This window comes from Hesperophylax consimilis, chromosome 12 (genome assembly GCF_061612785.1).
Source record: "Hesperophylax consimilis isolate HC1 chromosome 12, BYU_Hcon_1.0, whole genome shotgun sequence".
Lineage (NCBI taxonomy): Eukaryota > Metazoa > Arthropoda > Insecta > Trichoptera > Limnephilidae > Hesperophylax > Hesperophylax consimilis.
The window spans coordinates 11,612,877-11,626,099 of NC_142847.1; the positions used below are offsets into that span (position 1 = coordinate 11,612,877).

The 13,223-nt window shown below is 35.0% G+C and overlaps 1 protein-coding gene across 2 annotated transcripts; it reads left to right on the plus strand.

Annotated features, from left to right (window-relative positions):
• Positions 1-598: 598 nt before the first annotated feature.
• LOC149419141 (alkylglycerone-phosphate synthase-like) lies at positions 599-13,223 on the plus strand. 2 transcript variants are annotated; one of them, XR_016302890.1, is made up of 6 exons: positions 599-841; positions 5,371-5,457; positions 7,713-8,910; positions 9,064-9,346; positions 9,479-10,167; positions 10,199-13,223. XR_016302890.1 is itself a non-coding variant. In XM_089638125.1 (5 exons), exons 1-5 carry the CDS (start codon positions 690-692, stop codon positions 9,664-9,666), a joined length of 1,908 nt encoding a protein of 635 aa, XP_089494251.1. In that variant the 5' UTR covers positions 599-689; the 3' UTR covers positions 9,667-13,223. The 2 variants fall into 2 exon arrangements, 1 of the variants encoding a protein (XP_089494251.1); XM_089638125.1 differs by having other exon boundaries at positions 9,479-13,223.

Sequence of the window (13,223 nt, forward strand, 5' to 3'; positions counted from 1 at the left end):
CAAAAATAAATTAAGATTTATTATTATTCATCGTATCTTTTGAATTTTATATAAAATCAATTAATTCCGAGATTGATGAAATTTTGCACCCTAAACCTTCAAAATAACATCACTGTCTAAATCTGAATTTTAATAACTCTGCGTAAACCCGAGAAACTCTGGGGAGTGCAGCTAGTTTATTTAAAATAATAATAATAGATTTAAGTTTAAGCGCCAGTATTATGCCACTATTTGCCCCCCCCCCCAGCCTTAACCTTTGCTCACACCCACCTACCCCCACGACGGAGGCCAATATCCAAAAATCGATGCCAGAATTCTCACAAAAAATACATTTCATCCGAGTTGCATATTTTAATAAATTTAAGGAATTACCATGTTTTAAAATTTAAAAAAAACGAGTAAAAAAATTCCGAACTTTGTGTTTAATTCGATTGTAAAAAGGGGCATTATAATTAGTCAACTTTTTGCTGTCACGAACCCAAACTTTTGCACTATCCTAAACTTTTTGCATGGTTATACGTATACAGTTAGTGAGTACTCTATTATTATATTAAGTTTGCTTCGTTTGGGATTCTGATTAGTATTTTCTAAAGAGTTGGAGAGGAAACAACCATTAGTCATCTTCGTAGTTTTATAATCTTATTATTTTGTTGCAATCAAGAATCAAGAAGTGCACACAATATTTCACCATGTACGGTAGTTTAGAAATAGATAGTGAAGCCACGCGAAAGGCTGTTGATGAGAAGGGATTAACTAAAAACATCGTTAAAAAATCGTTTCCACGCAAGTTGTCCAGAAGAAGTTCCTCTATCCAAGTCGTCGGCTCCACACCCAAACACAGGTCAGTTTTTATTCAATATATCAACGATTCAAATAGCTAACCATCACCAGTGGCAGTTTTCTCTATGGTTTGAGTGTGTGCAGTGAAATAATATTTAAAAAAAAACATAATTAAAATAAAATAAAAAACACTTCCAATTTTTAAAATTAACCTACAATTCTAATTTTAAATTTGTATAGTACGGTTGTGTTGATGTAAGCTCCTGTTAACAATATTTATAAATGTGGAAAAGTGTGCGTTTGTTGTTTTGTTTAGTTTAAAAGTTTGTCCATAAAAATGGACAAACTCCCTACAGTTTTTTTTCTCAAGCATTTTACTGGGAAGTGCTTTAAAAGTGTTAAAATCTTGTAATTTTTTTCACTGTGGATGCCATTGTCATTGGCTCACACAATTAAAAAAAATACTGGCTCAATTGTTTTATTTGAATTCGAAATACAAAATTTACCAAACTGATACTCGGAAAAATTCATAAAAATGGACTCGCCCAAGTGAACTTGAGATATTTACAAAATTAATCCAAATGATCATCCAGGGGATGAGTATTGGAAACATGATAAAGGAAGCAGCTACAATCATACGAAGAGATCAGTGCATTACGCAGAGAAATTGTCGTGAAATTAAATTGAACTATACTTATCAACAATATGATTACGTGATATGTTAAATTAAATTAAATAAATATGGTAGAACTTTTTGTTATTATTTAAATTCTTGTAATATCTATTTATTTATTTATTCAAAAGACATAAAATGGCCTTTAAAATACAGTGATAATCGAATCACAAGTGTACAGTGGTAAACAAGATAAAAATAGCAATAAATTAAAGAACAATTAATTTGTATACAAAAACACTATTGCAAGTGATGCAGTTATTAATATAAGTGCAGTAAGACAATGCATAATTCAAAAGAAATATATACCAGTGTAACAATAGTTGAATTAATTTATACTAGGCTTGTATAAGACCTGTCGTAAGTCGAAGTATGAGGTGTGTACGATAATAGTCGTAGTGAGTTTATTGTTACTCACAAAATTTATTGTACTTGGAATAGCTGAGTAGGCATTCAATGATACTTGTGGATAAGAAAGAAAAAAAAGTTTTATAATGAAAATAATAAATTCAAAGCAAAAGTTTTACAGTTTATTGAACCGGAACAATAGAAAAAATCACAACCAAAATTAATATTTTTAATTGCTTACCTAATTTGTTGTAAAAATCCTGTATACATTTAGTATGCAGTGCCAAAAACTTGTAAATTCACCGTGATGAACGATGTTGGGCGAATGTTCATGGCCTATTTTTTTTTAAATTAGAAAAACAAGCGAAGTACATATTCAAATTAAAGCGTAAAATTTAAATATTGTATTATACACAATATGCGTGTAAATATCTCAAACAAGTGTGTTTACAACATGTTCGACATAAAAAAATTAGGTACAAACGTCAATGTTAATTTTTTACTGAAACGCTATAATAATTCGACGGCCGGCATAGTCCAGTGGTAACGCATTGTACTGCCATTCCGAAGGTCGCGGGTTCGAACCCGGCGTGCGCAAATAAAAAAATTATTTGATTAATTTGTGTTATTTCACAATTAATTAATTAAAATAATACCTATATAGTATATTTGCGGCACGTTCCAGAGTGGAAGATACTACCAGTATCGCCCTGGTGTAAGACCACCATTCAGAATTGAAACGTTGCTCCAAATGGCTTTAGCCGTGTTTAGTGACTAGATCTGAATAGCCAGGTACTTCCTCACCTTCCTCTTTCCCTTCCCCACTTACCTTCAGCCTCACAACATCTCCCAATTGGGGATGCCATAGTGTCACTGGCTCCAGACGGGAGCAGTTGGGACTCTTGTGAGGTATTCACTATAAAAATAAAAAAAAACTAATATTATGACGGCCAAACAAACGAAGAAGTACACAGTTAAACAGAACAAAGTCACAACAAAATAATTCGAAGATTTTACTTGGGAAATAAGATAAATACGATAAGGGTAATTAATTATATTTTGATTACGAAGAAATAAAACAAAAATCATTGGCTATTATTTTTGCAACACGTTTTTGAATATATTAATGGAATTTGAGAATATTATTTATTTATTTAACGCCCAATTTACTTAACAATTTTTTTTTTTATTTAAACGGGGCTTTTACATGTAGGTGATACAATTTTGATGACAGACAATTTTGAAACACGAGAAAGAAATAATAAAAATTAAATTACATTAAAAAATACTACTCGTACATGCAAGAAAAAAATAAAAGAACAAGAACATAAATTAAAAAATACAGCGATTTGACTGGTTTACAAAAATACAATTTCCATTTAGGAATAGTGTTGAAATAAATCTTTTACGTGATCTACAAAATTCGCAAAGTTAATATTAAATATATCGACATCACCAAGTATTGGTTTCCCATAGTGTAAAACCCTTGTATTGGGGAGTTCGCAATGTAATTGCGCTTATGTGTGTTGCAGTGGAATAGTGTATTTTGTCGTGTTGTTATTGTAGGTATTCGTAAGTTTATGAGATGCAGAAGTTCGCAACAGTCGAATTTAGAGTTTAGAATTTTGATTAAAAAAGTTAAGTCGTTTATTTTATGCCTGTCTTCTTGTATGTCAATGTATTATTATGTCAATGTATAATATTCATTATGTAAATGTTGTGATTTTTTCTTATTCATTGTTCAATCTTGACGTTCTTGCTATAAAATTATGATATCCCATTATCCATTTAGGTGTTAAATATCTTAGAAACTTGTGTTTATACATTATTTGTAATTTTTTGTGCAATGTTTAATAACCCTTGCAAAAATGTCCCTAAAGAAAAGACCAAAACAAGACAGCCATAAGAGAATAAAAGTAACTGTAGAGATAAAACGTAAAATCATTGAAAAGCGAAAACGAGGTGTGAGCGTGGCTGATCTAGCGAGCACATTCAATCGGTCTGCATCAACAATTTCCACTATCCTCAAGAACAAGGATAAAATTAAGAAGATAGATGCAACACCACTCAGTTACTCCAGTCTATGGACCAGCAGGTTATTTCTAACTTTAAGAAACTCTCCACTAAAACACTCCTTGAGCGTTGTTTTGAGGTGACTGAAGGAACAAGTCTCACTCTTAGAGAGTTTTGGAAAGATCACTTCGTTACTTGCCTCAAGATGATTGATTGACAAGGCATGGGAAGAGGTTACCAAGAGGACCCTCACTTCTGCTTGGAAGAAGCTTTGGCCAAAGAGCGTTGTCGAATGTGATTTTGAGGGGTTTGAAACAGTACCTGTTTAATCTACAGTCAACGAGATTGTGTCTTTGGCCAATGTGAATGATAGCAGAAGTCGGGGACGCTCGAGGAAGGCATGGCCTGACCAAGTGAATTAGATACTTGAGTCGGGCCATGTCGGAATAATAGAAGAAGAGTCAGAATAATAGAAGAGTATGTATGAGACGATGCATGAATTTGAATGAGGCAAGAAGTGTGTGCCAAGACCGAGTTGTTGGGCGGTCCGTCCTCTCTGCCTACCCCTGCGGAGAAACGGCGTGATGATTAGTTAGTTAGTTAGAAAAGTGATTTAGGTACTCTAAAATTAATCTCAGACAAAAGGGGCGAACAATTGATTGATAAAGCCATTGATAATTTTATGGATATATATAATATCTGCGGAGTCTCTTCTAGTTGTAAATGGCTTTAGTCATGGTTACCAATATTTATCTTGAAACTTTAACAATGGACGATTTTTCTTTTGATGGCTTCAATATTACATTTAGGATGCAAATTCAAGATGACTTCGAACATAAGAAAAATACAATATTATATAAGTGTTTAAATATTATTTAATTCTTTTCCAATACGTATATAATGTAAAAGTTCAACAATTCAAACAATGGTATAAAATGTAAAAGTACAAAAACTCAAACAAAAGTATTAAGTAACAAGCATAAAATGTAAAAGTTCAACAACTCAAACAATGGTATAAAATGTAAAAGTACATAAAAGTAAAAGCATTAATGATTTAAACAGAAATAAACTCTTATTTTGTATGATTTGCTTTTATTAACTGATAAGAAGTACATTTGTTATACACTCGTTTTGCAATGTCACAGAAGAGGAGGAGTACATATATTCTACCTACAACAAGGTCAAGTTAGAGTTACTACAAAAGGGCGGGAAATTTAAATCCATCAAGCATAAAATGTAAAGGTACAACAACTCAAAGAAAAGTATAAAGTAACAAGTATAAAATGTAAAAGTACAACAACTGAAAGTAAAGTATAGTACAAAGTAAAATGTAAATATACAACAACTTAATGACAACGCAATGCCAGAGCTAGGATTTTAAATCCCGGGCACTTGCTGATACACCCTGTATATTATGATAGTACCTACAGCGGTTGTCTCTTCTGTGGTACAGATTTCCTCAGACATAGTAAGAGTATTCAGAAAACGGATGTAGCTTTGAAAGTCTAGAAAAATAAAATAAATAAGTAATTTGAATGAAATGTGTATTGTTCCAGGGAGGGACTGATCTGCTGGTATGGTTGGGGCTACAGTGACACTGCCTTTAATATGACCGACGGCATTTGGCGCCTGACCGGTGACAAGTGAGCGTGTTTAATTAACTCTATTATTTATGTCACACAGTACGAGATTTGTTCAAAAATAATCCGACCTGAATATTTCCCGATCAAACAAACGAAGCACGGGAGAACGTGTCTTCTGTGGGGGTGGTGGGTTTTCCCGCCTGCAAAGAGCGACGCATGTAAGTAGGTATTCAGCAAAGGTTGGATTTTAATTTGACGTAACTAGTGCTCATTTAAAGATTTAACCCTTTGAACGCCATGTACGAGTACGGGAGACCGGGGAAAATTGTACAAAGGGTCAGTAGTACAAAGGCGAATAACTCATTAACTATAAAAAGTACGTCATCAGGAGATGGCCCTGGCGCGTGCGGACTTGCCACCAGTAGTCCGCGGGATACAGTGAAACCAGGACGTTTGCAATTGGAAGATGAAATGTTTGAATACAATACAGGGGTGAAAAATTGTTGTCACAGTATTGTTCTCAACAATAGATCTAGATTACCCACTTTTAACATCGCAGAACGCTAGGTAAAATGTTAGTATCATAACCGCACATTATAAACAATTTAACGGTGTGTAAAAACCAGCATTAAAACATTTTCATTCAAATGTGAATGTCGACCGAGAAATGAAGATTTAAATTTCCCAAAAAATCCTCACAAGTTCGCTTACCTCCAAAACGAAACAAAATTATATTGAAATAAGCATTGATTTTTTATAAATTAATCATTTTCGGATTTTCTCTTTCGTTCATTCAGGTTTTAAAAAATTGCTGGGAACTCACTCTCACGTGAGTATTATTTTTCAATATGGTTGGATAAGAAATGCCCAGGATCCCTGCATTTTTCACACAAAACGGTTCTCCCCGCAAAAAACCGTGTTAAAAAAGCATGTTTGTCCAACAGATTAAGCTGTTTTTCAAAAAAAAAAAATGTTTTTACCTGTCACAGGTGACATCTAAGCAATACAGGTATGTATAAACACTCGGGTATTCGAATGCAACGTTGGGTCAAAATTTTGAAGAGCTTTTGGAGATTTAATATTAATTATTAAATAGAATATTTTTATTTATATAATAATAATACGACATTTTTTAAGCTGTAATATTTTTCTCTATACTTCCTTATTGTTCTTGATCATTATATTTTAGGTGCGATCTATGAGTTTGTCTCTGTGAAAAAGTGTTTTTTGTTATAAGATTTACGCATTTTCCATGCGTTTAGTAGCGTGTGTAGAGTTAATCAAACAAGTTTTCCAGATATGAATGAAAATGATCTTTTATAATATACTTGTCTAGGACTGGGAGTTTATTGAAATATGGCTCTGACATTTGAAGATGATCCCATGCAAAAGTTTTTGGGCGGTCATTAGAGGGTAGAGAATGGATGTTGTACATTCTCCCCACCTAATAATGTCATAAATATGTTGCTATCGATAGAAATGGGAAAAACAAACACTTCTTAGAGTTTTTATGTTGGATTGATCGAAGAAAAGAGAAATATCACTCACGGAGGACACCTAGGTACTTTATTTCTTTTGACGATTTAAGAATTGACGGCACGAACAGATAGTTATTGACATATAGTGGAGATGTGTCTAGATTTTGTTAGCAAGTGTTAATGATTAGTTTAGGAAGGTTTTGCTGGGAGTGTGAATCAACGGATTGAAAAATGGATGTTTTGTGTTTTTTGAACATTTAGGGTGAGGATGTTAGAGTTTAACCATTTCTTAATTTTGTTCAGTCCAAAATTTTGCCTTCTAAATTGATATATCACTTGTAAATATGATAACCGCGTCGTCTGGGAAATATATTATATTTCCGTCAATGTCCGAATTCAATAAGGAGATCATGTATACGAGAAGTAAGAACGGACCTAGAACACTTCCTTGTAGGACGCCGTAGGAGATTGGTGAACATTTACTTCTATATTCTTGATTGGAGTGAATGAGAGTTGTTTGTGATCTAGTTAATGTTAGTTAAAACCATTGCAGAGCAGCACATTTTATCCTAAAATACAACTTCGTTTTCAATATATCTTTTTAAATTTTTCAACAGGACGTTTTTTTCTCTGTAGGTGGTATTTTCCTTAAAAAATAAAATCATATGATACAGCAGTACACAAGTATACATGCAGGATGGCAAACAGAAGTGGTTTTAAGCATGTATAATAAACTGGAAAGTGGCACATGATTTTTGTCGCCACTGAATTCTTTAGGTTTTTATGGTTCTTAATGTTTATTTACGAATAGTTAACATTGTGTTGTTTCGTTCCCAGGTATCGGATATGTAACCAAGAACTTCCATACCTAAAAGATTACATAAATGAAAAGTTTGATTTAGATGTCGAGAGGCATATTAAAGAATCGAGGCCTGCTTTGCCGAAGGAGAATGAGTATCCTAAATCTCTTTTCTTGAAAGAAGACCTTGAGAGCATCCAAACCATCGGGATAGAAGTCTCAACGGAGGGAGTTTTGAGGCTGACCAGGTCTCAGGGACAGTCTTTGGAGGATGTCTGGAAGCTGAGGACGAAACAGATGATCAGGATACCAGACGCTGTGTGTTGGCCTACTTGCCACGAGGAAGTAGTGGAGCTGGTGAAGCTCGCGAATGAAAGAAACTTCGTCATAATTCCAATCGGAGGAGGTACTTCAGTTGCTGGGGCTGTGCAATGTCCTCACCCTGAAAACAGACCTATTTTATCTGTAGACACAACTGCCATGAATGAAATTCTTTGGGTAGACCAAGAAAATTTGATCGTCTGTGCAGAAAGTGGAATAGTGGGACAAGATCTAGAAAGAGAACTCAAAAAATTAGGCTACACGACAGGCCATGAACCAGATTCCATAGAGTTCTCCACCCTCGGGGGATGGGTTTCAACCAGGGCGAGCGGCATGAAGAAGAACAAGTACGGAAACATAGAAGATCTCTTAGTTCACGTGAGGATGGTAACCCCTCGAGGTACCCTGGAAAACGGAACTAAAGCTCCTCGACTTTCAGCGGGGCCAGATTTCAACCACCTCATCTTGGGCTCCGAAGGATCCTGGGGCCTGATCACTGAAGTGACTTTGAAGATTCGACCCGTTCCGGCATTCCAGCATTATGGGTCTATAGTGTTCCCAGACTTTGAAACGGGAATCAAATATATGAGAGAAGTCGCCAAACGTCGCTGGCAGCCTGCGAGCATACGCCTTATGGATCATGAACAGTTCCAGATTGGTCTTTCTCTCCGAACCAAGGCTTCCTTCCTGGCAACCTTTCTTGACGGACTCAAGTTTATCTATATGCAAAAAATCAAAGGCTTCAATCTGAAGAAAATGTGCCTCACAACGTTAGTTTACGAAGGGGATAAACTTGAAGTATTGGAACATGAGAAGAGATTACACAAGCTAGCGCTAGAAATGCAAGGTATCCCTTCTGGAGAAAACAATGGAAAGAGAGGGTACATGATGACGTATGTCGCTGCTTATATGCGGGTGAGTAGACTATCCAGGTATTTTTGATACAGCGGACAGTGGTATGAGCACTTTTTGGAGCCGGTTTTTACTTCTAGAAACATATTGTACCTATGTTACATATTTAACTTCCAGTTGCCATGGGTGGCAATATTATATCCCATCTCTTTCCAGGATATCGCCTTAGAATTAAACGTAATTTCTGAAACGTTAGAGACGTCTCTTCCCTGGCACTCCGTCTACGCTGCCAGCGCCGGAGTGAGGAAAGGGATTTTCGAGGAATGCCGGCGGCTCGGCTCTCCCCGGTCCCAGAGCATGATGAGGATCGCGCAGAGCTATGACGCAGGATGCTGCTTGTACGTGTACTTCGCCTTCCGGATGAGTGTCGGCGGCAACGCTGTTGAAATGACAGATCAGCTTGTCACTCTCATCAGAAAAATCATCATATCTTTCGGAGGTGAGTGCTGCCATTACTTCCATGGTTACGTAATAATACTATGATGTTGCTAGATCACTGGTTGCCTAATTCCGTGGGTCCAGCCTGTTTACATTACAATATATAGACTAATGTTCATGTCTGATGTTCCAGGTTCCATCTCGCACCACCACGGAGTGGGCAAGCACAAGAGGAAATTCTACCAGGCGGCAGTGTCTCCAGTGGGCGTGGAACTCTTCAGGGGCACCAAGGCCCAGCTGGACCCCAAAAATATCTTCGGGGCCGGGAATATAGTTAAAAATAATGTGACCGCATTACCCGCGCTCAATAGTAAACTTTAAAAAAATATAGCATTTGCTTTTCTTCTTGCGTCCTGCTTTGTTCAGATGAACAAATGAGTTCGCTATCACCGATTTTCACATACTAATCTTTCTCATGCTTGTCATTATCTTCCTTCAGGTCAGAAGGAGGGGTAAGCGTGTTGTTTTTCAAGCTATGCTAAGCAGGGACTGCGAAAGAACCCTAGAATCGTTATACGTGAACAGATAGAAGGTTCTACCCGGTTCGGTAAAGTTTCTGGTGCCTTCGACTGCTGCGGCGTTATTTCGATAGTTTAATTGGAGAACGTTAAGTCCTTACAATCATGACTATAGAAGACAACGTCAGCACATATTGTTTTATCTTCCTGCTTGTAAGACCAACTTGCAAATGGTTCAACCTAAAGTTGATATATTTTACGTCAGTAATTCAAAAGGGTATCTAGCGTGTTCGACCGCGTTTCGATCACCGCTCCATTCCGGCTGCGAATCTTTGTAAGTTTTAAAGCTGCTTAATTACAGGGTGTCCGGGGATAAAGTGCACAACTTTCAGGAGGTCTTTTTACATAATACAATAAGTTAAAAAGACCAATACAATCAAACTTCGTGATAACGATCACTGAAATAGCGAGTTCACGGCTTTAAAGAGCAATTTATTTATTTATATCTATAAATTACAAACAATACAAAACAAAATGAACCTTTGTCTGTCCAACTGGGAAGTATTCCCGTTTCAGGACAGCCAAATTGTGTATTTAGTACATAATATTCTTACAATGGAATGGCGATACTGTCAAAACAAATTTTGAGAACATTGTTGATTGCATTCGAAGTGACAGGATGGTTTCTTTATCCTTGAAAGAATTGCAAAGATGTAATTTATTACCTGAGTCAATTTGGATAACATTAGTAATTGCATTCAGAACAGATGAATGGTTTCTTTCGGGACATCACAAGTCTGAGATTTTTTCCAGGGCATTTTGGAGAACATTTACAATTGTATAGTTAGAATTTCCACATTTATAAATCAGTATAAGACATATGAATCCTGTAGTATAGTACTATATTACATAACGATATTTTAGTTCAGGCTTATCTTAATAAGCTAATGGGTCAGTAATTGAAAAAAAATGAATAATTGAGAATTATTCTTGAAGTAAGTAATAATAAATAAAAAAAGGGGCGGCATAGCTGCCCGGTGCACAATAGCGGCTGGCGGGAATTTCCCATTCCGTTAGGGACGGATTCATATATGATTATGGCTTTACCTGTGTAAGATTGTTGACTATGTGAAACATTACCATCGAGCACCATGTAAGATTGTCATAAAATCTGCGAAAGTCATTCGAAATTTAAACTTAGCACATATTGTTCCTTTTTTACGCCTTCTTTTGCATTACAACTCATCGTCAATTTCGTTTTAAAAACCAACAAATACGTTTATGAAGGTACCTAGTTACCTGCACGGGTAAATTCAAACTTCTAAAATACAGCCCTTTTTCGTTAGGAGGTTGACTGGAAAATTGTTACGCAAACCCGGTTCGAATTTAGTTCCATTTAGGACATGAAGCGTAAATTAACCAAAACTCTATAAAGAATATTACCAGCCAGGGTTTTCAAGAATTACCCCAAACATTTTTATTTTTCTCTGTAGCTAAGTAGGAAGTATAAAATAGAAAAGCGGGCCGCAAAAATTGTGCCCCGGGTTTTACATCACTGGTTTGTGACCAAGTAAAATTTTATAGCCGAATAGCATAAAAATCCGGCAAGCTGTTTATGACAAGTGAGATTTTACAAGCGGTACGATGCTCACAATTTAGTGATATTTTTCTTGGAAGCTTTGAACCAGGTAATGATAGTTAGATTGCGTTGATTATTTTGAGGTTAAAATTGAGAACCATGAAAGCGAAATCTATAAAACAATCATTGATTATAAATTTTAGTTAATAAAAGCTTATTTTACTGATATGTTTTTTTAATAACTAATATTAAAAACCTATTCGTATTTTTAAAATATACTTACTGATAATACAGCGCCCTTGAGGTGATTTCTCACGAAAACGGCGCTATATAAATTAGCCAAATATTATTAATACAGGCATTTAGAGAGGTAAATACGACTTTTAAAAAACCGTAATACCGATGTAACGATTAACGGCTATTGGGAGAAAATTTAGTCGGTCCGCCTGTGCTCGTTATAACCACTTAATAACCTCATTATTTTTTTAATGATAAACTAATGTTTATAAGACAAGGTTTTATGCATAGCATAAAGGATAACAAATAATTATAAGCAATAAATAGTCGCCTGAAATATCAATACAAATTGAAAAAAAAAAAAAAATTAAATTAAAAAAAAGCTAAATTTCTCACTAGTTGGCGTCGAGACATATTATATCTTCATTTGTTGATTAAGTATTTTTGACTTGAAAATTTTACAATTTTTTTAATGATAAACTAATGTTTATAAGAAAAGGTTTTATGCATAGCATAAAGGATAACAAATGATTGTGAGCAATAATTAGTCACCTGAAATATCAATATAAATTGAAAATATCTCCTGTTTAAATATCTTGTTTACAGCTGGAAAAAATATAATAAGCAGTTGATTGAGGTACTAGTACATTTTGAATTATTTGGCGGGTTGGATATAGCCGACATAGCTCAGTGGTTTCAGAGCACCTGACCGGACATCAGAGGCACGGGTTCAATTCCAGTTTTTACGGGAGATATTTTCAATTTATATTGATATTTCAGGGGACTAATTATTGCTTACAATTATTTGTTACACTTAATAACCGTTGACAGTTACTTTATTCTAAATTTCAATCTTTTAATGTAGTTTTCAGGTACAAAAGTTGAATTGTTTGTATGTAGTAAATAATATTCTTCTGTGGTACAATATTTTTGTATGAAAAAAAAAACAATCCGAAATTCTAAAAAAGTTTTTTACTTTTTTTAATTCTACCATCATGGAGAATCACCTCCCGAACTTTGTGCACTTTACCCCGGACGCCCTGTATTTTTCAATTTATCATTTGTGATGTTTGCGATCTTCCATTTTAGAGCTGTTGTTTTCTTCCAACCGTGTGAGATATTGAATTCTGCATTTGCATCATTCTAGAACAAAAATCGACTCTATGCGGTCGGGGTAAATTTAGGGAACACAAATTATATTCTTCTTTTGGACACCTGCAGAGTACAGAGTTAGTGTGTCAAGGTGTAGGTATTTCCAGAGTCCTGTCCACTTTTGACACTGCAGAATGAAGTTTTAGGGCAAGAGTGGGGGATGATTTTTTTTATTTTTTTTATATTAACTCCACACCTGAAGAAAATAATTTCCCTCAGGGCCTATGTCGTCTACATATAAATTAATATGTTTACTATGTATTGACCATAATAAATAATGATACATATAATGAATTGTATTATCGATCATTATTGTTTGTTAATAATAAAATCGATCATTATTTTTATTAGTAATAAAAATTTAATGAAAATCAAACATTTTGTGTACTTTATTATAGTAGTAAAAGACGAGTTGTATGTTTCATTAAATTAAAATGACGCCACAAAGTGAA

Excerpts from the sequence above, each read along its gene's own strand:
- LOC149419141 (XM_089638125.1), top strand. The coding sequence starts at position 690 with ATGTACGGTAGTTTAGAAATAGATAGTGAAGCCACGCGAAAGGCTGTT. Across the intron at positions 842-5,370 it reads GGCTCCACACCCAAACACAG|GGAGGGACTGATCTGCTGGT; the intron begins GTCAGTTTTTAT and ends GTATTGTTCCAG. Across the intron at positions 9,347-9,478 it reads AATCATCATATCTTTCGGAG|GTTCCATCTCGCACCACCAC; the intron begins GTGAGTGCTGCC and ends CTGATGTTCCAG.